Source organism: Ranitomeya imitator, chromosome 4, assembly GCF_032444005.1.
Source record: "Ranitomeya imitator isolate aRanImi1 chromosome 4, aRanImi1.pri, whole genome shotgun sequence".
Classification (NCBI taxonomy): domain Eukaryota; kingdom Metazoa; phylum Chordata; class Amphibia; order Anura; family Dendrobatidae; genus Ranitomeya; species Ranitomeya imitator.
The window spans coordinates 129,869,033-129,893,514 of NC_091285.1; the positions used below are offsets into that span (position 1 = coordinate 129,869,033).

Genomic DNA, 24,482 nt, shown 5'->3' on the forward strand with positions numbered 1-24,482 from the left:
ACACCTACCCATCAAAAACAAGGGGTGTATAGGCTAGTGACGGAATATGAACAAGTCTTCAGTAAACACCCATTGGACTTCGGACGGATAGAAGGGGTAGAACACACAATCCCCACCAGTGACCATCCCCCAATAAAAGAAAGATATAGACCCATACCGCCCGCTCACTATCAATGTGCAAAAGATATGCTGAGGGAGATGAAACAGGCCGGGGTAATAAGAGACAGCTGTAGCCCCTGGGCGGCCCCTCTAGTGATTGTCAAAAAAAAGGACGGAACCATGAGAATGTGCGTAGACTACCGGAAGATTAATAACATCACCCATAAAGACGCCTACCCCTTGCCTAGGATAGAAGAGTCCTTAACTGCTTTGAAATCTGCTAATTATTTTTCCACCTTAGACTTAACAAGCGGGTATTGGCAAGTCCCTGTGGCTGAGCGAGATAAGGAAAAGACGGCATTCACCACACCAATGGGTCTATGTGAATTTAATCGCATGCCGTTCGGACTCTGCAACGCATCCGGTACCTTCCAGCGGCTGATGGAATGCTGCCTCGGACACAAGAACTTCGAGACCGTCCTCCTGTACCTAGATGATGTGATCGTCTACTCAAAGACTTACGAACAACACTTAATAGACCTGGCAGAAGTGTTCGAAGCCTTATCCAGGTATGGCATGAAAGTCAAGCCATCCAAATGTCACCTTCTCAAGCCAAAGGTACAGTACCTGGGACACATCGTGAGTTCGGAGGGAGTAGCACCAGATCCCGAGAAAATAAGTGCCATAAGGGATTGGCCAAGACCTACCAGCGCAAAAGAAGTGAGACAATTCCTGGGATTGGTGGGTTACTATCGCAGATTTATAAAAGGATTTACCAAGTTGGCAGCACCCTTGCAAGACACCTTGGTAGGGCAGACGAAGAAACCTTCAAACCGAAACCCTCCTTTTCAGTGGAACGACGAAAGGGAAGACTCCTTTGAACAACTAAAGAAGGCACTAACCGGAGAAGAGGTTCTGGCATACCCAGATTACCATCAACCTTTCATCCTCTACACCGATGCCAGTAATGTGGGACTAGGAGCGGTGCTGTCACAAAAGCAAGAAGGTCGGGAGAAAGTCATCGCCTTTGCAAGTAGAAAGCTCCGGCCTACTGAAAGAAATTCAGAAAATTACAGCTCCTTCAAATTGGAACTACTGGCAGTAGTTTGGGCTGTGACTGAACGTTTCAAACACTATCTGGCCGCTGCAGAATTTATTGTCTATACTGACAACAATCCGTTGACCCACCTGGACACAGCCAAATTAGGTGCGTTAGAACAGCGATGGATAGCCCGGTTATCTAATTACAACTTCAAGATCAAGTATCGAGCAGGTCGCAAGAATGGAAATGCCGATGCCCTATCCCGGATGCCACACTTGAGAGATGTAGAAGAAGAAATGGGGGAGCTTGAAGAAATTGAACTACCAGCCTTCCATCATCCCAAGGCAAAACATCATCAGTCAAGTACCTATCAGAAACAACAAGAGGTGAATTTAAATCCGTTAGCACACCATAGATGGGCTGACACCCAAGACAGCAATCCGGCTGTGAAGTTGGTGAAGGAACTGTTAACTGAGCAAAGTGCATATCCCGATGAGGATGCCCCAGAAGAGACGCATCAACTCTGGAAAGAGAGAGGCAAAATGTTCCTGTATCAAGGGAAGCTCTGTAGAAGGTACACCAATCCGAAAACACATGAATTGGTTTGGCAGATTATCGTGCCTAAACAAGATGTCAAGATGGTCCTCGAAGCTTACCATAATGGTGCTGGTCACTTCGGTTGGAAAAAGTTAGAAGTACTTCTAAGAGAAAGATTTTATTGGGTCGGGATGAGAAAATCAATCGAACAGTGGTGCAGAAATTGTGGCCCGTGCAACCTCAGAAGAAACGATCAAAAGAACCAAAGAGCACCACTGCAGCCCATAATCACCAAACAACCACTTGAACTTGTAGCCATGGACCACGTGAAGTTGACACCAAGCCGGTCTGGCTATGTCTATGCCTTGACCATCGTGGACCATTATTCACGCTTCTTGGTAGTAGTACCCGTAAAAGATCTGACAGCAAAAACAGCAGCCAAAGCGTTCCAAACGTACTTTTGTAGACCCCATGGATATCCGGAACAGGTTCTCACCGACCAAGGTACAGCCTTTGAATCAGAGATCTTCAGAGAATTCTGTAATATGTATGGTTGCAAAAAGATCCGGACGACGGCCTATCATCCACAAACAAACGGCTTATGCGAGAAGATGAACCATATTGTAATAGAACTACTAAAGACTTTACCTGAGGCAGAAAGGAATCAATGGCCAGAGAAATTGCCTGACTTGGTGGATCTGTATAATCATGTCCCGGTGAGTTCCACCAATTGCACCCCAGCTTACCTTATGCGTGCAAGACCCGGCCAATTACCAATCGATCTAGAAATGGAAATTCTGAAACCAGACGCAGAAGTCCAAGACTCCAATTGGGATATCATACGGCAAAAGCAGTATCGCCAAGTGCAAGAGAGTGTGGAAAGAAGCCTTCAGCAAACTAGAGAAAGACAAGAGCGAACTTTCAACCAGAATGCTCTAGCGACCCCATTAAGACCAGGTGACCAAGTGCTCAAGAGAAATCGTCGAACCAATAAACTGGACAATCAGTGGGAAGCCGTACCCTACACAGTTTTACCAACAAGAGTGGATAATCCTAAAATGTGTCTCATTAGCAAAAACGGAGGCTTAACATCTGTACTAGTGTCAAGAGACAATCTTAAATTATGTCCGGAAGCATTGAAAGAGCCAGACGTTGTCCAGCCAGAACCAGAAGTTATTCAACCCATACAGGTTCAACCAGTAAAGGAAAAAGAAGAGGAAGTGTATCACACCTGTATAGGAGACTTTCCCAAAACCCTACTAACATACCATGGTGCAGTAGTGGTTCCCATGGTGGCCTTTTACCCAACACCGAACCCAATACCAGAAGTCCCAAGACAGGAAGAGGCTGACCCCGTACTACAGGAGGTTCCAGGCCAGGAAGAACAGATTCCTGGTCAGAGTAATCCCATTCACGGTGGACTTGCCAACTCCATAGTCGTGGAATTATCTTTAGCAGAGCGGGCAGATACTACATCTGCAGTAGACAGTAGTACACCACATGAAGAGACACCGCTATTACGTAGATCACAGCGTAGTACCCAGGGTCAATTACCGGCCAGGTATGCAGATTACCAACTATAAAGCTCATTATGTGAATTGTATATATGTTATGCCGTATATAGTTAAACAGAAAATGTAGTATAGTCATTGCTATCAGTCGGAAACGTTTAAGCCCAGTGCCTACAGAGACTTGTCTGTATGAACTTATTGCATATTCTTGGACTTTTTATCAGCCCGGAGGCACTAAATCAAAGCTCCGGAAAGACTGCTTTTTGAACTTTGCTTTTTGCTCTTTTTGAACTTTCTTTAGACTTTATATTGATAACTCCGTTGGAAAAATGGAACTAAATTCCTGGACACTAAGTACAGTGCCGTTCCTAATACCTTCAAGGATAGAACTGTATTAATGGACGCTATTTGAAGTGACTTTTTACAGAACTCTATTTTTGTTTCCTTGAGTGGTTTTTGTAACTTTTCATTTTTAAGACTCTGTACATATTAATTGTTATTTCAAAATGTTATTGTCCCACAGTCCCGGAGTACTGTTCTTAACTAAGGGGGAATGTGGCACCCCTAGGGGTATTTGCCACAAAAATAGTTACTGACAGTAAGTACAAATACTAAAATAGCAAGACTGCACTACCACCTCCGGCCAGAAGGGGGAGCTCCAGAGACTCCCCTTGATCCATTCTGGTCTGAGAGAAGAACTGGCAGTTGGGCTAAGGAGCTGAAAGTGAGAGGTCATACAGTTGAATCTCTAACACCCCTGTGACTGTTACCAGGCCTAAATCACCGGCCTGAGGAGAAGAGGGATAGAGAAAAAGGACATTGTGAGAACCGGGTAGCATTAATCACTACCCAGAACAGGCGCAAAGACGGATACCGGATCCGTGGCTGTATTCATTACATATAATACAGCAACCGGAAAAACGTGAGGTGATATCAGCTTCACTAGGGTCGGACGCAGCAACAGACACAGAGTTCAGCGGTACTCCTGGAGGGGGTAAGCCGATAAAAGGACTCGGGTTGCCCGTCGAACCAGGACCCGGAGGAGACAGATTGGGCCGGCAGCCAGTTCACATACAGCAGCAGGGCCACACAGATATTGCGTACAATAAGAGGCGAAGACCCCGGCAGGGTCAAAGTAACTCAGAGTTCCCATACAGACTCCGGTGACAGGACTGGTTGTAAATCCTTTTTTGTTAAAGTAAACTGGTTAAACGTTTCAGTGCCTCAGTTTTTCATTTGGACAATAGCCATCTATCCAGGATTGGGATCATCACCGCTGGGAGAACCTGCTGCTGATCAAGTAAGTGCCTGTTCCCTCACGATACCCTTTACACTGTGCATTGCCTGAGGCCACAGCACCGGGTCAAGCCACCCGTGACACCCCCCTCAAGAGACAGACCCCATTGGTCCGGTGCTGGGTACCCCGGTCTCTTGGGCGTCACACATGTATGGGAGAATGCATTATCAAAGTTTATTAATACTTCTGGCAAAATAAAAAATGCAAAAACTTAAAAAAACATACACCTATATAATAATAATAATAAAAAATAAATAATAATTTTATTTCTATAGCACCCACATATTCTGCAGCATCAGGAAGCATCTGTTGGGTGTAGAGAAAGTCGTCTTCTCATTGGCTTCTTGGGACATGGGTTAACCAATATGCATTTGCTATATCCAAGGTAGTTATCGATATGCATCAAACTTGGACGCATCGCTCAGCTTCCAATAATCATTATAGTATATTCATTCTCCATTGGATTTTGAAACATGGAAAATTGGGCTAGACCACTCACCCTTCAATTCAGTAAACGCTTCACTTCCTTGGAGATCAGTTCTCGGTGGGCCTCAGGAATTCAGTATTGCTTCAAGTTCACCAGCACATGGAATTCCATCAGCACCTCATGTTCTATGACATCTATACACACTGGCAAATCTTAGAACAGGTTCCGGTTCTACTACAGCAATTCCCGACACTGCTGTTTTTGGGCCTTCACCAGTGTCTCTGCTTTTGTGACACCTCCAATGTCCCCTTCTGGCTTGACGAGCAAACATGGAGTTTCAATGGGGTCCCTGTTGTACAATGGCTTGATACATTTGATGTGGTAGATCTAGTACGGTTTACGTCTTTCTGGTTGATGAACCTTGTAGTTTACTTCCCCCAGCTTTTCTACCTTCTTATAGGGGCATTGCCATTTGGCCATGAACGTACCCACTACCGTGGAAATAAGCATGAGGACTCGGTCTCTGGGCCTTAACTGCCTTACCCTGGCTGACCTGTTGTAGACCCGGGATTGAGCCTCTTGGGCCTGGAGATGTTTCTTTATGGTGGAAATTACCTTAGGAACCCTCTCCTGCATCTGGGTGATGTGCTCGATGATGCTCTGATGGGGCGTGACCTCAGCATCCAAGGTTTCCTTTGCTATATCCAGAAGACCCCGCTGATGTCGGCCACAGAGGTGTTGAAAAGGAAAGAATCCGATAGAAGCTGGTTGAAACTCCTGAATTGAGAATAATAGATATGGGAGGAGACCGTCCCAGTCTCACTCGGCCTTTTCTATGGCCTTCTTAAGCATATTATTTATGGTTTTATTGAACCTTTCCACAAGGCCATCTTTCTAGGGATGGTAAACTGACTTCTTCGGTTCTGCAATTTGCAACGCCTTACACAGATCCCTCATCACCTTACTCATATAAGGTATTCCATGGTTGGCCAGGATCTCCGTAGGTAGTTCTTTCCTGGCAAAGATGTGCACCAACTCATGGGCGATGCTTTTCGTGGAGGAGTTTCTCAGGGGAACAGCTTCTGGGTACCATGTAGCATAGTCGATGACAACCGATATATATTGATGCCCACAAGGAAACTTAACAAGGAGGCCGACCATATCCACAGCAAATCGCTCAAATGGTACCTCTATGATGGGTAGTGGCACAAGGGGATTTTGGAAGTGTTGTACCAGAGAAGTCCAAATAGATGTAATAGAGAATAGACTTTATTTCTACGCGTTTCGTGGTGATCACACCACTTCCTCAGGACAGTATAGAATTCTGACCTTCATGAGGCTGTCAGCAGTAGCTGGGTCAATAATAACATCATCCATTTTGAACACAGGCTAAAACGATGGAGCTCGACGAATATCCTGGGCTAACATTATTAATGGGTGACTATACATAAAGGCAAGTGCCTAACAAGGGTTGTAGAGCCCTAATATTTTATATTTCATACATAAAATGACACATTTTATGTATTCTTAATATTTGTGTACATTTATAACTCCACACATACTGATGTGGTTATATGTTCAGTCAGTCTAATTAAGAGACAAGATTTTATTAGTATTTTCATTTTTAAATGCAGTATATACAGATATACTTTTTAAGCTATTTACTATAATCAATAAAGAATTTTTTCCCATTTTAAATACTTTCCCAGTTCTTAATTCACCTGTTTATACACTTTAATTCCTAACCAACAGACAATTCAATTGAGTTCCACAGCTCAATACCTAATTACATATCAGCAACTTTCTGCACAAACAATCATCCAATTTAGATACGATCCACTAATTGAATCAGCACTGGCAGCAATTACACATAGGAGGGGAGGGCATATCGCTATAAAAGAAGCAGGAAGACATGCGGTCAGCATTAACCCTGATGAAGAGGGCCAGAGCCCTTGAAATGCATTGGTTGGCTGACTAGCTATACCAGCACACCTGTCCTCTTTAGCCCCGTAGCGTGGTGACGTCACCAGTAGCTCCGCCCACCCTCACCGACCACTACCTCAGCGCTGTATCCGGCCGGGGCACGCGAGGTCTCGCTTATCTCTCCTTAACCCACCGCTCTGCCATAGCGGTACACCTAGTGGTGGCTCAGACTTTCCGGGACCGCTTCCCTCCGCACTCAGCACCACAGTGAGTGCAGCATATTTTATGTGCACATAGCAATTGTGTACTGGGAAAACTAGACCACATTTATTTAAAACCATACCTATAAAGGTTGTACATTTATTTAAGCAGGGGCATCTACTATAAACCTCTGAAGATTAAGCAACCGTGGTCATCACTATACCCGCATCAATTGCAGATACACAAAGTGAAACATAAATTTAACAGTCCATACAATGGTGTGGATTCCACCGCTTGGTTTAGAGTCCAGCTCCCTAGATCTTTTTGCAAAGCCACACAATCCATGAGGTCTACACACCTCCATACACAGCACCAAGTGTCAGATGAACAGGTCCCAGTTCACAATGTGAACCACACACATAGGCGGAGATTTGGTGAGCAGCCCAACAGCTGACTCCTCAGCTGCTCATAATTAAGGATGGCCCTAACATGGCTGATTAACCCCTCTTAGTACTATGTGTACAAGAGCATTACTCCATGCTTATATCACAGATGACATGCTCTTCTGTTATACATACAGGTCCTTCTCAAAAAATTAGCATATAGTGTTAAATTTCATTATTTACCATAATGTAATGATTACAATTAAACTTTCATATATTATAGATTCATTATCCACCAACTGAAATTTGTCAGGTCTTTTATTGTTTTAATACTGATGATTTTGGCATACAACTCCTGATAACCCAAAAAACCTGTCTCAATAAATTAGCATGTCAAGAAAAGGTTCTCTAAACGACCTATTACCCTAATCTTCTGAATCAACTAATTAACTCTAAACACATGCAAAAGATACCTGAGGCTTTTATAAACTCCCTGCCTGGTTCATTACTCAAAACCCCCATCATGGGTAAGACTAGCGACCTGACAGATGTCAAGAAGGCCATCATTGACACCCTCAAGCAAGAGGGTAAGACCCAGAAAGAAATTTCTCAACAAATAGGCTGTTCCCAGAGTGCTGTATCAAGGCACCTCAATGGTAAGTCTGTTGGAAGGAAACAATGTGGCAGAAAACGCTGTACAACGAGAAGAGGAGACCGGACCCTGAGGAAGATTGTGGAGAAGGACCGATTCCAGACCTTGGGGAACCTGAGGAAGCAGTGGACTGAGTCTGGTGTGGAAACATCCAGAGCCACCGTGCACAGGCGTGTGCAGGAAATGGGCTACAGGTGCCGCATTCCCCAGGTAAAGCCACTTTTGAACCATAAACAGCGGCAGAGGCGCCTGACCTGGGCTACAGAGAAGCAGCACTGGACTGTTGCTAAGTGGTCCCAAGTACTTTTTTCTGATGAAAGCAAATTTTGCATGTCATTCGGAAATCAAGGTGCCAGAGTCTGGAGGAAGACTGGGGAGAAGGAAATGCCAAAATGCCTGAAGTCCAGTGTCAAGTACCCACAGTCAGTGATGGTGTGGGGTGCCATGTCAGCTGCTGGTGTTGGTCCACTGTGTTTCATCAAGGGCAGGGTCAATGCAGCTAGCTATCAGGAGATTTTGGAGCACTTCATGCTTCCATCGGCTGAAATGCTTTATGGAGATGAAGATTTCATTTTTCAGCACGACCTGGCACCTGCTCACAGTGCCAAAACCACTGGTAAATGGTTTACTGACCATGGTATTACTGTGCTCAATTGGCCTGCCAACTCTCCTGACCTGAACCCCATAGAGAATCTGTGGGATATTGTGAAGAGAAAGTTGAGAGACGCAAGACCCAACACTCTGGATGAGCTTAAGGCCACTATTGAAGCATCCTGGGCCTCCATAACATCTCAGCAGTGTCACAGGCTGATTGCCTCCATGCCACGCCGCATTGAAGCAGTCATTTCTGCCAAAGGATTCCTGACCAAGTATTGAGTGCATAACTGAACATTATTATTTGATGGTTTTTTTGTTTGTTATTAAAAAACACTTTTATTTGATTGGATGGGTGAAATATGCTAATTTATTGAGACAGGTTTTTTGGGTTATCAGGAGTTGTATGCCAAAATCATCAGTATTAAAACAATAAAAGACCTGACAAATTTCAGTTGGTGGATAATGAATCTATAATATATGAAAGTTTAATTGTAATCATTACATTATGGTAAATAATGAAATTTAACACTATATGCTAATTTTTTGAGAAGGACCTGTATTTCCCATCCACTATGTGTCCGTCTGTCACCTTACACTTATATAAAAGAGTTTTCCCCACACGTTATCCCTCTGCTTTTTTGATATTTTGGGATCTATGTTTTTTTAGGGGATTTGGGAATGATGCACCTTTGCATATAAGTATTTATATATACAGTAATGCTCTCCTATTTTCCTGCTCATTACTGCATTTAGTTCTCAAGGTATCCTGCATCACAAAGGTGGAAGTGAGTATGCGAATGTCTATTCTTCATGGTCTACCTCACTCAGGCTGGCTGATCTGTAAAATTCTGTACACAAAGCCATGTTCAATTCATCAATGCCTTTTCTACAAAGAGACTGCATGAATGTATACATGACTGCATGCATGTATACCAACCCTGACGAAGGCTATGCCCAAACACGGGTCCATCTTGTTGCATGATTACTGAACACTAACTAATTGATTTATACTTTTTCATTAAATTATCTATTGGCCATTTGTTTTGTTTTTTTCTCCTGTTAGTTTTCCTGCATTTTTGGATATATAGTAACAATGAAGATCCTTTCTACCCTCCTAGCTATAGGGAACAGAATAAAGTTTTAGATTGATTAAACAAACAACAAGAATGTGATGTCCAGTTAGCTCTGCCAGCTACCAATCCTGCAGTGTGTGGTCTGATGCTTTCTCATGCTGAAGGTTACTTTCTATAGATCATCAGTGCACAAAGATTATACACCATTGTGTGTGTGCTTGATTCACCCAATATTCATTCTCATCGGAGATCCAGTGAAGACCGTGGGAAGGGGTCTTAGGCCTACATTGTATTGCGATTTGTGAATTTCATTATTTTAGATCCAATGTTTGTCCACAATTGGTTAAAAAGGAGTTTGTTGTTGAACTTGTTATTTTTCATTTTATTTTTTCCTGCTTTTGGTTTTAACTTGTTCCCCTTTTTATATCCTCAACAGCTTGCAGTATCCAGAGACAATAATGGAGAGAGGAGTGAACATACATACCCACACTCACATCATTTATTATTTTACAGGTAAATTAAGAAAATTAATGGGTCCCAGAAGTATGACAAACACCTTTCTGATATGTATGGCTTATTTTGTAAATGTGTAATAAATATATGTGTAAGTTTACCGTACCAAACAACAATACCAAAAGCCATTGCCTTACCTGGCCTATAATCTCTGCCCTTCCAATGATTTGTAAAGCTAAACTACTGAGAAAAAATTTGAGAGAGCGGAATGAAATCTAACAGTTGTGCAAATGACTCACAGGTATTTAAATAGGAGAGTATATTGTTTCAATCCTGTTTTATCTTCCAAGTACATCTGCATGTGTTATGATTATGACTGAACTAGATTTCATTTTCATTCATTCCCAGTCTTTATCAGGAATATGCCAAGTTCTGACAGTTATTGAACAAAATGAGTTCAGCATATGCTGCAAAACTGTCAGCCAAGCCAATTTCCAAGGCTGTTAGCTTTAGCAGTCTAAGTATTAGACACCAGTGGTACATGAAGTATATTAAAAGTTTAGTTTGTATAACAAAGTACTTAAAACGACAGAGACAGATTTATAGGGAAAATCTCTGCTCTTTGAGCGAATATATGACAGTTACAGCACATAGGTTTCGTAGCTTAGAAAAAAAAAGAAAAAAAACGCAAGTCAACTAATTGAGCTACTACATTCAGAAATGCTGTAGAAAATCTGCAACATAAAAAACCTCAACAAAGAGCTGAAAAACTGTATATATGATCCAATAGCCCATAAAAAAGACTCCTACAAAAGGCTAAGAACCATCAAGTACACAATTGGGCTTTGTTATAGGACCTATTCTCCAATTCTGCAGACTTTGTATTTTAACATTTTTAGATATGGCTCTTGGAAGCGTCCTACACAGCAGCATAATTGATGAATCAGATGCAAGGTAGCTATCCCATGGAAAACTTAGGGAACAGCTCCCTCATCAGGTGGATGCTAAATACAGTGCCTTGTGAAATTATTCTGCCCCTTGGAACTTTTCAACCTTTTCCCACGTCATACTTCAAACAAAGATACCAAATGCAAGTTTTTGGTGAAGAATCAACAACAAGTGGAACACAATTGTGAAGTTGAATGAAATTCATTGATTATTATAAATTTTTGAGGAAATTCAAAAACTTAAAAGTGGGGAGTGCAATATTATTCGGCCCCTTTACTTTCAGTGCAGGAAACTCACTTCAGAAGTTCATTGTGGATCTCTGAATGATCCAATGTTGTCCTAAATGCCTAATGATGATAAATTCCACCTGTGTGTAATCAAGTCTCTGCATAAATGCACCCGCTCTGTGATAGTCTCAGGGTTCTGTTTGAAGCACAGAGAGCATCATGAAGACCAAGGAACACAACAGGCAGGTCCGTGATACTGTTGTGGAGAAGTTTAAAGCTGGATTTGGATACAAAATGATTTACAAAACTTTAAACATCCCAAGGAGCACTGTGCAAGCGATCATATTGAAATGGCAAATTTACCAAGACCCGGCCATCCCCCTAATCTTTCATCTCAAAAAAGGAGACGACTGATCAGAGATGTAGCCAAGAGGCCCATGATCACACTGGATGAACTGCAGAGATCTACTGCTGAGGAGGGACAGTCTGTCCATAGGACAACAATCAGTTGTACACTGCACAAATCTGGCCTTTATGGAAGAGTGGCAAGAAGAGACATTTCTCAAAGATATCCATAAAAAGTGTCGCTTAAAGTTTGCAGCAAGCCTCCTGGGAGACACACCAAACATGTGGAAGAAGGCGCTCTGGTCAGATGAATCCAAAATCGAACTTTTTGGCAACAATGCCAAACGATATGTTTGGCGTAAAGGCAACACAGCTCATCACCCTGAACACACCATCCCCACTGTCAAACATGGTAGTGGCAGCATCATGGTTTGGGCCTGCTTTACTTCAGCAGGGACTGGGAAGATGGTTAAAATTGATGGGAAGATGAATGGAGCCAAATACAGGACCATTCTTGAAGAAAACCTGTTGGATTCTGCAAAAGACCTGAGACTGGGATGGAGATGTGTCTTCCAACAACACAATGATCCCAAACATAAAGCAAAATCTACAATGGAATGGTTCACAAATAAACATATCCAGGTGTTAGAATGGCCAAGTCAAAGTCCAGACTTCAATCCAATCGAGAATCTGTGGAAAGAGCTGAAAAATGCTGTTCACAATCTCCATCAAACCTCACTGAGCTCGAGCTGTTTGCCAATTGTGTTCCACTTGTTGTTGATTCTTCACCAAAAAGTTACATTTGGTTTCTTTATGTTTGAAGCATGATATGTGGGAAAAGGTTGAAAGGTTCCAGGGAGCCGAATACTTTTGCAAGGCACTGTAAATGGAAACAAGCCCTAATATACCACTGCAGGATCAGACATTATACAGAAATAATTGTGGTCTGCATGTCTGTAAGGCTTCTTTCACTCTTCCGTCGGTATGGGGCCGTCGATAAACGTCGGCGCGACGTAGCGACGGACGTTGCAAAAATTTGGCATAACGTGGGCAGCGGATGCAGTTTTTCAATGCATCCGCTGCCCATTGTAAAGTCCCGGGGAGGAGGGGGCGGAGTTCTGGCATTTCATGCGCGGTAGGAAATGGCGGACCCGACGTATGAAAAAACATTTCCTTGACCGCTTTTTCGTGATGCCGGTCTGCCAAAACACGACGCATCCAGTGCACGATGGACGTGACGTATGGCCATACATCACGATCTGTCGGCAATACAAGTCTATGGGAAAAATACGCATCCTGCGGGAACATTTGCAGGATGCGTTTTTTTCCCAAAACTGCGCGCCAAACGACGCAAGTGTGAAAGTAGCTAGTTAAGCTAGCAAAGCAAAGCAGTGTTTTTTTTATTTTAGATACACGAGAGGTTATATAGTTTTATATACCATACCCTTTAAACGTTTATCATGTCATTTGAAACATAACAAGAACCACAACTACATCTTACCTGGCTGTAATATAGTGTTGATAGCATGGACCACACCGTTTGTGGCCATCATGTCTGCTTCAAAAACAGGTGACTTATTAACTAATAACGTGGAATTTCTCTGCAATAAAACATAATTATACGTCACTCAGTTACACAGAAAAACATACTAAAAACTAAAATCATATTTTATAAAAAAAAAACAAAAAAAACAAACATAGCACTTATACATATGCTTATTCAAAATTGTACCAATGGTCAGAGACAAATTTTGGAATTATTACCCCAATATTCTGTATTTGTATATGTGTCAAATTTAGTGAAATAATAATAACAGATGATGCATGTTACAATGTTATTCCCCTTACAATTAACAGGAGGCTAATTAATTAGCTGGCTATGGTGGATTTCCGAAAGGTACAAAGAAAAGTTGCTGATTTGCTGAATGTAAACTCCTCAACATTAAAATTGCATCCCCAAGTAGGAAAAATCATTGAATTATGAAAATCACAGAATGTATACACATGATAATGATATGCGAAAGATGTAAAAATTGAAACAAAATTTTCAAAACATCTTGATTTATTCAGTATCGAGTATGAGCGCTGCATGCAAAAATGCACACACTTACATGCCTACATGCCTTGGCATGCTATCACTAAGGTTATTAATGGTTGTGTGAAGAATGTTCTGCCACACTAAATGCATTTGGACATGCAAAATACCACGATCCACTACTGGCAGCACCTTTTATAATTGCCAACTATTAACTATTATTTATGGCTATTCATTTTTACTCTCAACTCTGTACTGGGTATATTTGCTGACATGACATTTAGGTTATACTTAGCATGGGCATGTGTACACCATATGGACTTCAATGAATGGACAAAACAGGTGTTTTATGAGACATATAATACTACAGGACACTCAGGGAGGAGCTGGTCACTCTTCACTCGTGACTCTCGCCATTCGAGAGTCTCTAAGTTCAAGAGTTGACATATTCTCCTGGGGCCTACACGATATCCTGGACTTCATTCAATATGGCAGAATAGGTCTCATTTAAAGGGAACCTGTCACCTGAATTTGGCGGGACTGGTTTTGGGTCATATGGGCGGAGTTTTTGGGTGTTTGATTCACCCTTTCCTTACCCGCTGGCTGCATGCTGGCTGCAATATTGGATTGAAGTTCATTCTCTGTCCTCCATAGTACACGCCTGCACAAGGCAATCTTGCTTTGCGCAGGCGTGTACTATGGAGGACAGAGAATGAACTTTAATCCAATATTGCAGCCAGCATGCAGCCAGCGGGTAAGGAAAGGGTGAATCAAACACCCAAAAACTCCGCCCATATGACCCAAAACCAGTCCCGCCAAATTCAGGTGACAGAGTCCCTTTAATAACCTCACTGATTGCATGCCAAGGCATGTAAGTGAGTATATTTCTACGTGTGGCACTTATATTCAACACTGAATAAATCAGAGATTCTGAAATATTTGTTTGCATGTTTTCATCATTTCAACATGTTTATTCATCTCTTTATTTTCATAATTACCCAACTTTTCCTTCTTTGTTCTTGGTAGTTTTATTGTTGAGTTTAGCTATTTCTAGACCTTCATGATCTGGTGGATCTCTTGGTGATTTTATAATCCTTAAATGTTATAAGGACTGTCAAAGTATTAGTAATACCTCTGCTTGAAAATTCCTATTTAAATCAGTCCATTGTCTATTTTCATATTTTCATGTGTCTTAGAAGGCAGGCAAATAATTCTGTTAATATAATGTGGAACGTTCATTTTTCTGTATACCTGTCTTTGTTTCTTACTAGCTTTCCATATTATAAGTAATTTCCCACATTAGTCCGATCTGTCAGTCGTGCAAATCATTATTCTGGTAAAGGTCTTATCATGGTTCCTACTTTTTGACTAGAGCAATATGTCCTGCACTGATAAGCACATAGTAGTAGGTATGTCTGCTGTTGGGATTATTGGCACACATGTTTTTGATTTATAGCTAAATTAATTTATCAATGCCTTGATGGAATTTTCTATAACCATTTAGATCAATATTCTACATAGGCTCCACAGTGACATTACATATAAAAAGTATGGCAGTCTGTACATAGTGTGATTCCAGCTGTATTTCAGCTAATGTTATCCACTGGGGTTGGAGTACATGAGACAATATTTGTACTCATGATTTTGGGATTACAGAAAATCTGATGTGGCTTTTGGATGTTTCGGACTGCAAAATTGCAAGCACATGAAAAAGCATACAAGACTTTTCAAACACCGATATGTTAAAAGTAGTGACCTTGACATGATACTGCACCGTGATCCACCAGAATCACAGTGTCATAGGGCAGAATATGTCCACTGACGTTGTCTTGTTCCATCACTTTAATGACACCAATATTATCACTTACGGAGACAGCTTCCAGTTTTTCTCCCTGAAGTGACTTCATCCTCACAAGCTGACTGACCGCCCCACTAACCAGAATCTCCTCACCAATGTGATACTTCAGGAGGTTGGATAATTCCTTGGCATTACCTAATAACATAAAGAACGTCAAATGTCATCAAAACAAAAAATAAAAGGCCATCGTGATTGTTACTTTATTTTCCTTCTTGCTACTTTAGATGTCAAAACGTAATGATAAATGATTATTTCCTTTTTTTTGTATTTACATGAATTTAAGTCATCTAGCAAAACCTCATTCTCGTCCCACGGAAATGCACTACTGTATAACAGGCACACACTACATATTTTGTAATACATAGGTGTCCAGATTCAAAGATAATAACACAGCTTGGATTACAGGGTTCAAATACATTTAGAAAACTGTACTAAACTGTACTACCACATAAGACATTTAGAAACAAAAGTTAATGGGTGTGACTTTGTGTGTGTGTGTTTGTGATGAATATATATTATGTGCATAATTTTCAGAGAAGTGAGTATTCTAACCATATTATCCTTTTATGCAGATTTTCCAACTCCAAGTTGTCTAAACCTGAATGCTTATTGGATGTAGCAGATCAGGTGATGTGTATTTGTGCAATGAGGAAGGTGTAGCCTTAGGACAGGGGTGCTTTCCAAGTACAGTGCACCCCGATGCACGTTTCGGATAATCCTTCGTCAGGGGGTGGTCTACGATCAGAACCGGGGGGGTATTATTTATAAAAAATGAGCTTGTAAGGTATACACCATCATTGAATTTATGTACAGTCTTGGTGTGCATTCTGTATAGATATAGGAAATATATGTATATATATCATATTACCTTCACTTTGGTTATTTGCACCTTTTAGACTATACGGTCATTATCTGTTTGATTCTTTGTATCATATTTATATTTTTATTTTGCACATGCACTTTTTTTACACTACACTTAGTGAATATTGATTAGTGTCCTTTACACATATATTGTTGCACTTTTATACATACTGTATATATTTTTTGAGGGACTGATTATATGTATACACCATTTTCGCATGTTCAGACTGATATTTGTCTTCTACACATATATTCATTATTTTTTTATATATATATATTTTGTGTGTGTGTGAGGGACTGATTGTATGTGCACACCATTGTCCTATTTTTTCTATATCTATATATACATTTTTTTGAATTCCTATATTGTGGTTTTTTGTTTTTTTATGCCCCGAGTGGTTAGCCATTCCTTTTTTTTAGCAATTTCCATTTTCTCTGTCTGACTATTTTTTATATTTTTCTATATATTTCTTTTATTATTATCTGGCTGGGAAATAAGGTTGCTATTGTTAATTACTATTGGGACTATGCTGCCTATTGGGGACCTATACTGCCTATTGGGTACCTATACTGCCTATTGGGTAGTATGCTGCCTATTGGGGACCTTGCTGCCTATTGGGGACTATGCTGCCTGTTGGGGATATTTAACAACCTATTGGGGAAATTTACCTGCCTATTGGAGACTATGCTGCCTATTGGGGACATATACTGCCTATTGGGTACATTTACCTGCCTATTCGGGACATTTACCTGCCTATTGGGGACTATGCTGCCTTTTGGGGGCATTTACCTGCCTATTATAGACTATGCTGCCTTTTGGTGACATTTACCTGCCTATTGAGGACTATGCAGCCTTTTGGAGACATTTACCTGCCTATTGGGGACATATACTGCCTATTGGGGACTATGCTGCCAATTGGGGACTATGCTGCCTATTGGGATATTTACCTGCCTATTGGGGACATTTACCTGCCTATTGGGGACTATGCTGCCTATTGGGGACATTTACCTGCCTATTGGGGAATATGCTGCCTTTTGGGGACATTAACCTGCCTATTATGGACTATGCTGCCTATTGGGGACATTTACCTGCCTATTGGGGACTCTCGCACCACACTAGTCTGAGCCTGAGGTAAAAGCAGGGTTCCACCAGTATGGGCACTAGTTGAAAGGATATTGACTGGCTGCATTGATGGGCACTGATAAGACTGCATTGATGGGCAATGCAGTCTGTATGTCTCTGTGTGGGCAATTTTATTGCTGTTATATTGTTTTTGCAGCGCTGTATATATATTGGTATTTAACTAATAGCAATTTGGAATCCGTAGGAAACCATGATATCAAGAAGAGAAAAATTGCTTCACTTGTTACAGCTAGCAGTGACAAATATGGAACCGGACATTGACTATCTCATTAGCCAAAAGCAGGCCCATAGTTCCCATTGAAATACCGGTAAGTTGTTGAATTAACTTTACTTGTTCTTCATTTTAAATATTGTATTTATTCCTGTTTTTTTTTTTTACTTCAAAATAAGATATGTGCAGGGTGCAATAGGAAATTGTTCGTAGTTTTTTTTTTTAAAACTATATTCCGGCCCTCCAATGGTCTGAGGCACAATTAACTGGCCCCCTGTTTAAAAAGTTTGAGGAACCCAGCCTTAGGACATCACCACCCTTTATCAAGGTGTGTCGATTCATTAGACAGATTGTTTTCCTCAGAGAAAATGGGCCAAACAGATTTAATTGACCCAAAAAGTGAAAATTGTTAAATGTCTTTCAGAGTGATGCACTCTTGAATTGGTTAGGCATTAGGGCATGATCACAGAACCATTAAAGGTTTGTTACAAATAGTGCTGCGATTAAAAGATGTACATTAACTGTCAGACTTGAGAAGAATCAAACATGAAGAAACCAGGGACCCTTTATCATCTAGAACTGCAACCTCTGTGGAGTGCCCAGAAGTACAAGGCATTCAGTGCTGAGAGACATGGCCAATATAAGGAAGGCTGAAACCCGATCACCACTGATCAAGATGCATAAGCTGAGACAGTAAGACTAGACCAAGAAATATCTGAAGCCAGATTTTTTTTCTAAAGCTGGACTAATAAGAGGAGAGTGACTCTTGACAGACCAGATGCATAGGCCTGTGGCTGGATCAGTAATGGGAACAGACCTCCACTTGTACTCCAATTCCATAAGGCGGAGGTGGGGTACTGCTATGGGCTGGTATTGTTAAAGATGAGCTTGTTGGACCTTTTCGGAATGACAACTCAAAATCTCCCATTAACCTATTGCCAGTTTATGGAAGAGACTTTCATCAACAGTGGTACAGGAAAAAAAGTCTGCATTCTTCAAGAAAACCATGATTTTTATGCAGGACATGGATCGAAGTACTCCACTGCTTGAATAGCCAGGAAAGACCTTAAAGTTGATAGAATAATGACATGGCCTCATACTTACTTGACTTAAACCTTATTGAAAACTTCTGGACCCTTCTTAAATAGGAGATTTATAGCAAAGAAAAACAATAGACCTCTCTGAACAACAAGATTTTAGGATGTATAAAAAGAGATAAAATCCTGCAGTCCTAACGTATTATTACCCCTTTACAAATCACTGGTGAAGCCACATCTAGAATATGGGATCCAGTTTTGGGCTCCACATTTTAAAAAGGATTTTCAGAAGATAGAATCAGTTCAACGACGGGCAACTAGATTATTACAATGGATGGAAGGTTGGAAAAGATGGGCTTGTTTAGCTTAGAATAAAAGACGCCTCAGAGGAGATCTCATTTACATGTATAAATATATGTGTGGCCAGTACAAAACATTGGCACATGACTTGTTCCTTCCAAAAACCGTACTGAGGACTAGGGGGCACTCATTACAGGCGGAAGAAAGGCGATTCCGGCAGCTAAATAGGAAAGGGATCTGTCATGATCCAGTTCTGAGGTTGTGTTCAGCTGTCTTGTCTCTGGTCTGGTCATGTGGGAGTTAATCCCCTCTGCCTCACTTTGAAGCTGGCTGAGCTATTTAAGTCCTCTGCAGCCTGTGGGCCAGTGTCAGCTATAGTTCATGCTGCACAGTTTGAGCTCCTGACCTGGATACCTGTACTAGTGTTCCTGTTTGCCTCTGACTGCCTGGACCCGTTTATGACTTGTTCTGACCTCTGACCTCTGGCCTGTACCCCGACTCTGTCTTTCGTCTCACGTTTTGGTTACCACGTTCCTGGTAGGTTCTGACGTCTTGCTTGTCCCCGACTATTCTCTGCTCGCCCCCTCTGTACCGCGCTGCTATCTCTGTGTATGACCTTGGCTTGTCTCGCGTTTCTTTCATTACCTGTGACACCTGTGTTGTTATTCAGTGTTGCTGCGCTGTGTGTACAACCTCTTTTCCTTAACCAGCACCCCCTGGTGGAGGTTGCTCTATACTGCACTGCAGCAGCACATTACAGGATCTTTGCAGTTAGAGCAGTCAGAATTGTGGAATGCCCTACCACAGGAGGTAGTAAAGGCAGACATTATACCAGCTTTTAAAACAGGGCTAGATGATTTAATCAATACACATAACATTGCAGGTTATAGTTAATTTCATGCAAAATGTGCAATTGGAGAGAAAGGTTGAACCTTTTTAATTATGTAACAGTGTCTAGGAGGCTGGAGTGAGTGTTGCCCAAAAAGTTGACTGACAAGTACCATGCATGGAAGGTTTACCATGCATGGTCACTAATTCTTTGTTTAAAATGTCAGAAATGTCTTTTTGTACCTTTTAACCCCTTAGCGACCGCCGATACGCCTTTTAACGGCGGCCGCTAAGGGTACTTAAACCACAGCGCCGTTAATTAACGGCGCTGTGGAAAAAGTCCATAGCGCCCCCCAGAGGCCGATTTTCTCCGGGGTCTCGGCTGCCGAGGGTAGCCGAGACCCCAGAGAACATGATTCGGGGGTTTTTAAAAAAAAAAAAAAGAAAAGCGATCTCTTTTTAATTTCTCTGTCCTCCGATGTGATCGCACATCGGAGGACAGAGAAAAGGGGTCCCAGGTGGCCCCCCAATACTCACCTAGCTCCCCCGATGCTCCTCGTGTGTCCCGGTGGGCGCCGCCATCTTCAAAATGGCGGGCGCATGCGCAGTGCGCCCGCCGGCCGGCACCGGGACAATCTTTGGGGTCTCGGCTGCCGGGGGTAGCAGAGACCCCAAAGAGCACGATCGGGGTCGGTATTACCGACCCCTGTTTTGCGATCGCCGGTAATTAACTGTTTACCGGCGACCGCAAAAAAAAAAAAAAAAGTAAAGTGTAATTCTCTGTCCTCTGATGTGATCGCACATTAGAGGACAGAGAAATAGGGGGATTCGGGGACCCTAGCATACTCACCTAGGTCCCTGGATCCTCTTGCTGCTCCTCCTGGCCGCCGGCAGCAGAACATGGCGGACGCATGCCCAGTGCGCCCGCCATCTGTCTCCATCTGCCGGCCGGCAGGAGAACAGCAGTTGGGGCTAAAATTAGGGTTAGGGGTAGGGTTAGGGGTAGGGGTAGGGTTAGGGGTAGGGTTAGGGGAAGAATTAGGTTAGGGTTAGGGGTAGGGTTAGGGTTAGGTTAGGGTTAGGGTTAGGGGTAGGGTTAGGGTTAGGGGTAGGGTTAGGGGTAGGGTTAGGGGTAGGGGTAGGGTTAGGGTTAGGGGTAGGGTTAGGGGTAGGGTTAGGTTAGGGGTAGGGTTAGGGGTAGGGTTAGGTTAGGGGTAGGGTTAGGGTTAGGTTAGGGGTAGGGTTAGGGGTAGGGTTAGGTTAGGGGTAGGGTTAGGGGTAGGGTTAGGTTAGGGGTAGGGCTAGGGTTAGGGCTAGGGTTGGGGCTAAATTTAGGGTTAGGGTTGGGGCTAAATTTAGGGTTAGGGTTGGGGCTAAATTTAGGGTTAGGGTTGGGGCTAAACTTAGGGTTAGGCTTCTTTCACACTTACGTCGGTACGGGGCCGTCGCAATGCGTCGGCCCGACATACCGACGCACGTTGTGAAAATTGTGCACAACGTGGGCAGCAGCTGTAGTTTTTCAACACATCCGCTGCCCAATCTATGTCCTGGGGAGGAGGGGGCGGAGTTACGGCCACGCATGCGCGGTCAGAAATGGCGGATGCGACGTACAAAAAAACATTTCATTGAACTTTTTTTGTGCCGACGCTCCGCCAAAACACAACTGATCCAGTGCACGACGGACGCGACGTGTGGCCATCCGTCACGATCCGTCGGCAATACAAGTCTATGGGCAAAAAACGCATCCTGCGGGCACATTTGCAGGATCCGTTTCTTGTCCAAAACGACGGATTGCGACGGAATGCCAAACGACGCAAGTGTGAAAGTAGCCCTAGGGCTAGGGTTAGGGTTGGGGCTAAAGTTAGGGCTAGGGTTGGGGCTAAAGTTAGGGTTAGAGCTGGGATTAGGGTTAGGGTTTGGATTAGGGTTCGTATTAGGGTTAGGGTTGGCATTAGGGTTACGCTTGGGATTAGGGTTAGGTTTGGGATTAGGGTTAAGGTTAGGGTTGTGATTAGGGGTGTATTGGGATTAGGGTTAGGTTTGAGGTTAGGGTTGAGATTAGGATTAGGGGTGTGTTGGATTTAGGGTTTTGATTAGGGTTATGGTTAGGGTTGACATTAGGGTTGTTTTGGGGTAAGGGTTGTGATTATGGTTAGGGTTAGTGATTAGGATTATGGATGAGGTTGGGATTAGGGTTAGGGGTGTGTTGGGGTTAGGGTTGGAGCTAGAATTGGGGGGTTTCCACTGTTTAGGTACATCAGGGGGTCTCCAAATACGACAGCCAATTTTGCGCTCAAAAAGTCAAATGGTGCTCCCTCCCTTCTGAGCTCTGCCGTGTGCCCAAACAGTGGTTTACCCCCACATATGGCGCATCAGCGTACTCGGGATAAATTGGACAACAACTATTGCAGTCCAATTTCTCCTGTTACCCTTGTGAAAATAAAAACTTGGGGGCTACAATATCTTTTTTGTGGAAAAAAAAATATTTTTTATTTTCACGACTCTGCATTCTAAACTTCTGTGAAGCACTTGGGCATTCAAAGTTCTCACCACACATCTAGATAAGTTCCGTGGGGGGTCTAGTTTCCAAAATGGGGTCACTTGTGGAGGGTTTCTACTGTTTAGGCACATCAGGGGCTCTCCAAACGCGACATGGCGTCCGATCTCAATTCCAGCCAATTCTACATTGAAAAAGTAAAACGGCACTCTTTCTCTTCCAAGCTCTGCGGTGCGCCCAAACAGTGGTTTACCCCCACATATTGGGTATCGACGTACTCAGGAGAAATTGCACAACAACTTTAGTGGTCTAATTTCTCCTGTTACCCTTGTGAAAATAAAAATTTGTGGGCAAAAAGATCATTTTTGTAGAAAAAATGCAATTTTTTTTTTCACGGCTCTACGTTATAAACTTCTGTGAAGCACTTGGGGGTTCAAAGTGCTCACCACACATCTAGATAAGTTCCTTAAGGGGTCTAGTTTCCAAAATGGTGTCACTTGTGGGGAGTTTCCACTGTTTAGGTACATCAGGTGCTCTCTAAATGTGACATGGTGTCCGATCTCAATTCCAGCCAATTCTGCATTGAAAAAGTCAAACGGCGCTCCTTCACTTCTAAGTTCTGCGGTGCGCCCTAACAGTGGTTTACCCCCACATATGGGGTATTGGCGTATTCAGGAGAAATTGCATAACAAAATTTATGGTTACATTTCTGTTTTTACACTTGTGAAAATAAAAAAAATGGTTCTGAATTAAGATGTTTGCAAAAAAAAGTTAAATGTTCATTTTTTCCTTCCACATTGTTTCAGTTCCTGTGAAGCACATAAAGGGTTAATAAACTTCTTGAATGTGGTTTTGAGAACCTTGAGGGGTGTAGTTTTTAGAATGGTGTCACATTTCATTATTTTCTATCATATAGACCCCTCAAAATGACTTCAAATGTGATGTGGTCCCTAAAAAAAAATGGTGTTGTAAAAATGAGAAATTGCTGGTCAACTTTTAACCCTTATAACTCCCTAACAAAAAAAAATTTTGTTTCCAAAATTGTGCTGATGTAAAGTGGACATGTGGGAAATGTTATTTATTAACTATATTTCATGACATATCTCTCTGATTTAAAGGCATAAAAATACAAAGTTTGAAAATTGCTAAATTTTAAAAATTTTCGCCATATTTCCGTTTTTTTCATAAATAATCACAAGTAATATCGAAGAAATGTTACCACTAACATGAAGTACAATATGTCACGAAAAAACAATCTCAGAATCAGCGGGATCCGTTGAAGCGTTCCAGAGTTATAACCTCATAAAGTGACAGTGGTCAGAATTGCAAAAATTGGCCTGGTCATTAAGTACCAAATTGGCTCTGTCACTAAGGGGTTAAGTTGTTATTCTCACTTTAACAGATGAAAATAAACAATTGAGATGTGAAAATTTACATTTTTCATTCAGTGGTGTAATATTTCTGAGCGCTAATAGTTGGCCAACAATTTTGCACACATACAGTGGGGCAAAAAAGTATTTAGTCAGTCAGCAATAGTGCAAGTTCCACCACTTAAAAAGATGAGAGGCGTCTGTAATTTACATCATAGGTAGACCTCAACTATGGGAGACAAACTGAGAAAAAAAAATCCAGAAAATCACATTGTCTGTTTTTTTAAACATTTTTTTGCATATTATGGTGGAAAATAAGTATTTGGTCAGAAACAAACAATCAAGATTTCTGGCTCTCACAGACCTGTTACTTCTTCTTTAAGAGTCTCCTCTTTCCTCCACTCATTACCTGTAGTAATGGCACCTGTTTAAACTTGTTATCAGTATAAAAAGACACCTGTGCACACCCTCAAACAGTCTGACTCCAAACTCCACTATGGTGAAGACCAAAGAGCTGTCAAAGGACACCAGAAACAAAATTGTAGCCCTGCACCAGGCTGGGAAGACTGAATCTGCAATAGCCAACCAGCTTGGAGTGAAGAAATCAACAGTGGGAGCAATAATTA

At 42.1% G+C, this 24,482-nt stretch overlaps 1 protein-coding gene across 1 annotated transcript in view; it reads right to left on the reverse strand.

Moving 5' to 3' along the window:
- The window catches only part of TGFBI (transforming growth factor beta induced), a 203,286-nt gene that overhangs the window by 26,719 nt on the left and 152,085 nt on the right, over positions 1-24,482 (reverse strand). The window contains exons 13-14 of the mRNA XM_069763923.1: positions 15,619-15,743; positions 13,217-13,316 (exon numbers count right to left, since the gene is read on the reverse strand). Coding sequence (XP_069620024.1) covers positions 13,217-13,316; positions 15,619-15,743 — 225 coding nt within the window. The remainder of the gene's footprint in view (positions 1-13,216; positions 13,317-15,618; positions 15,744-24,482) is intronic.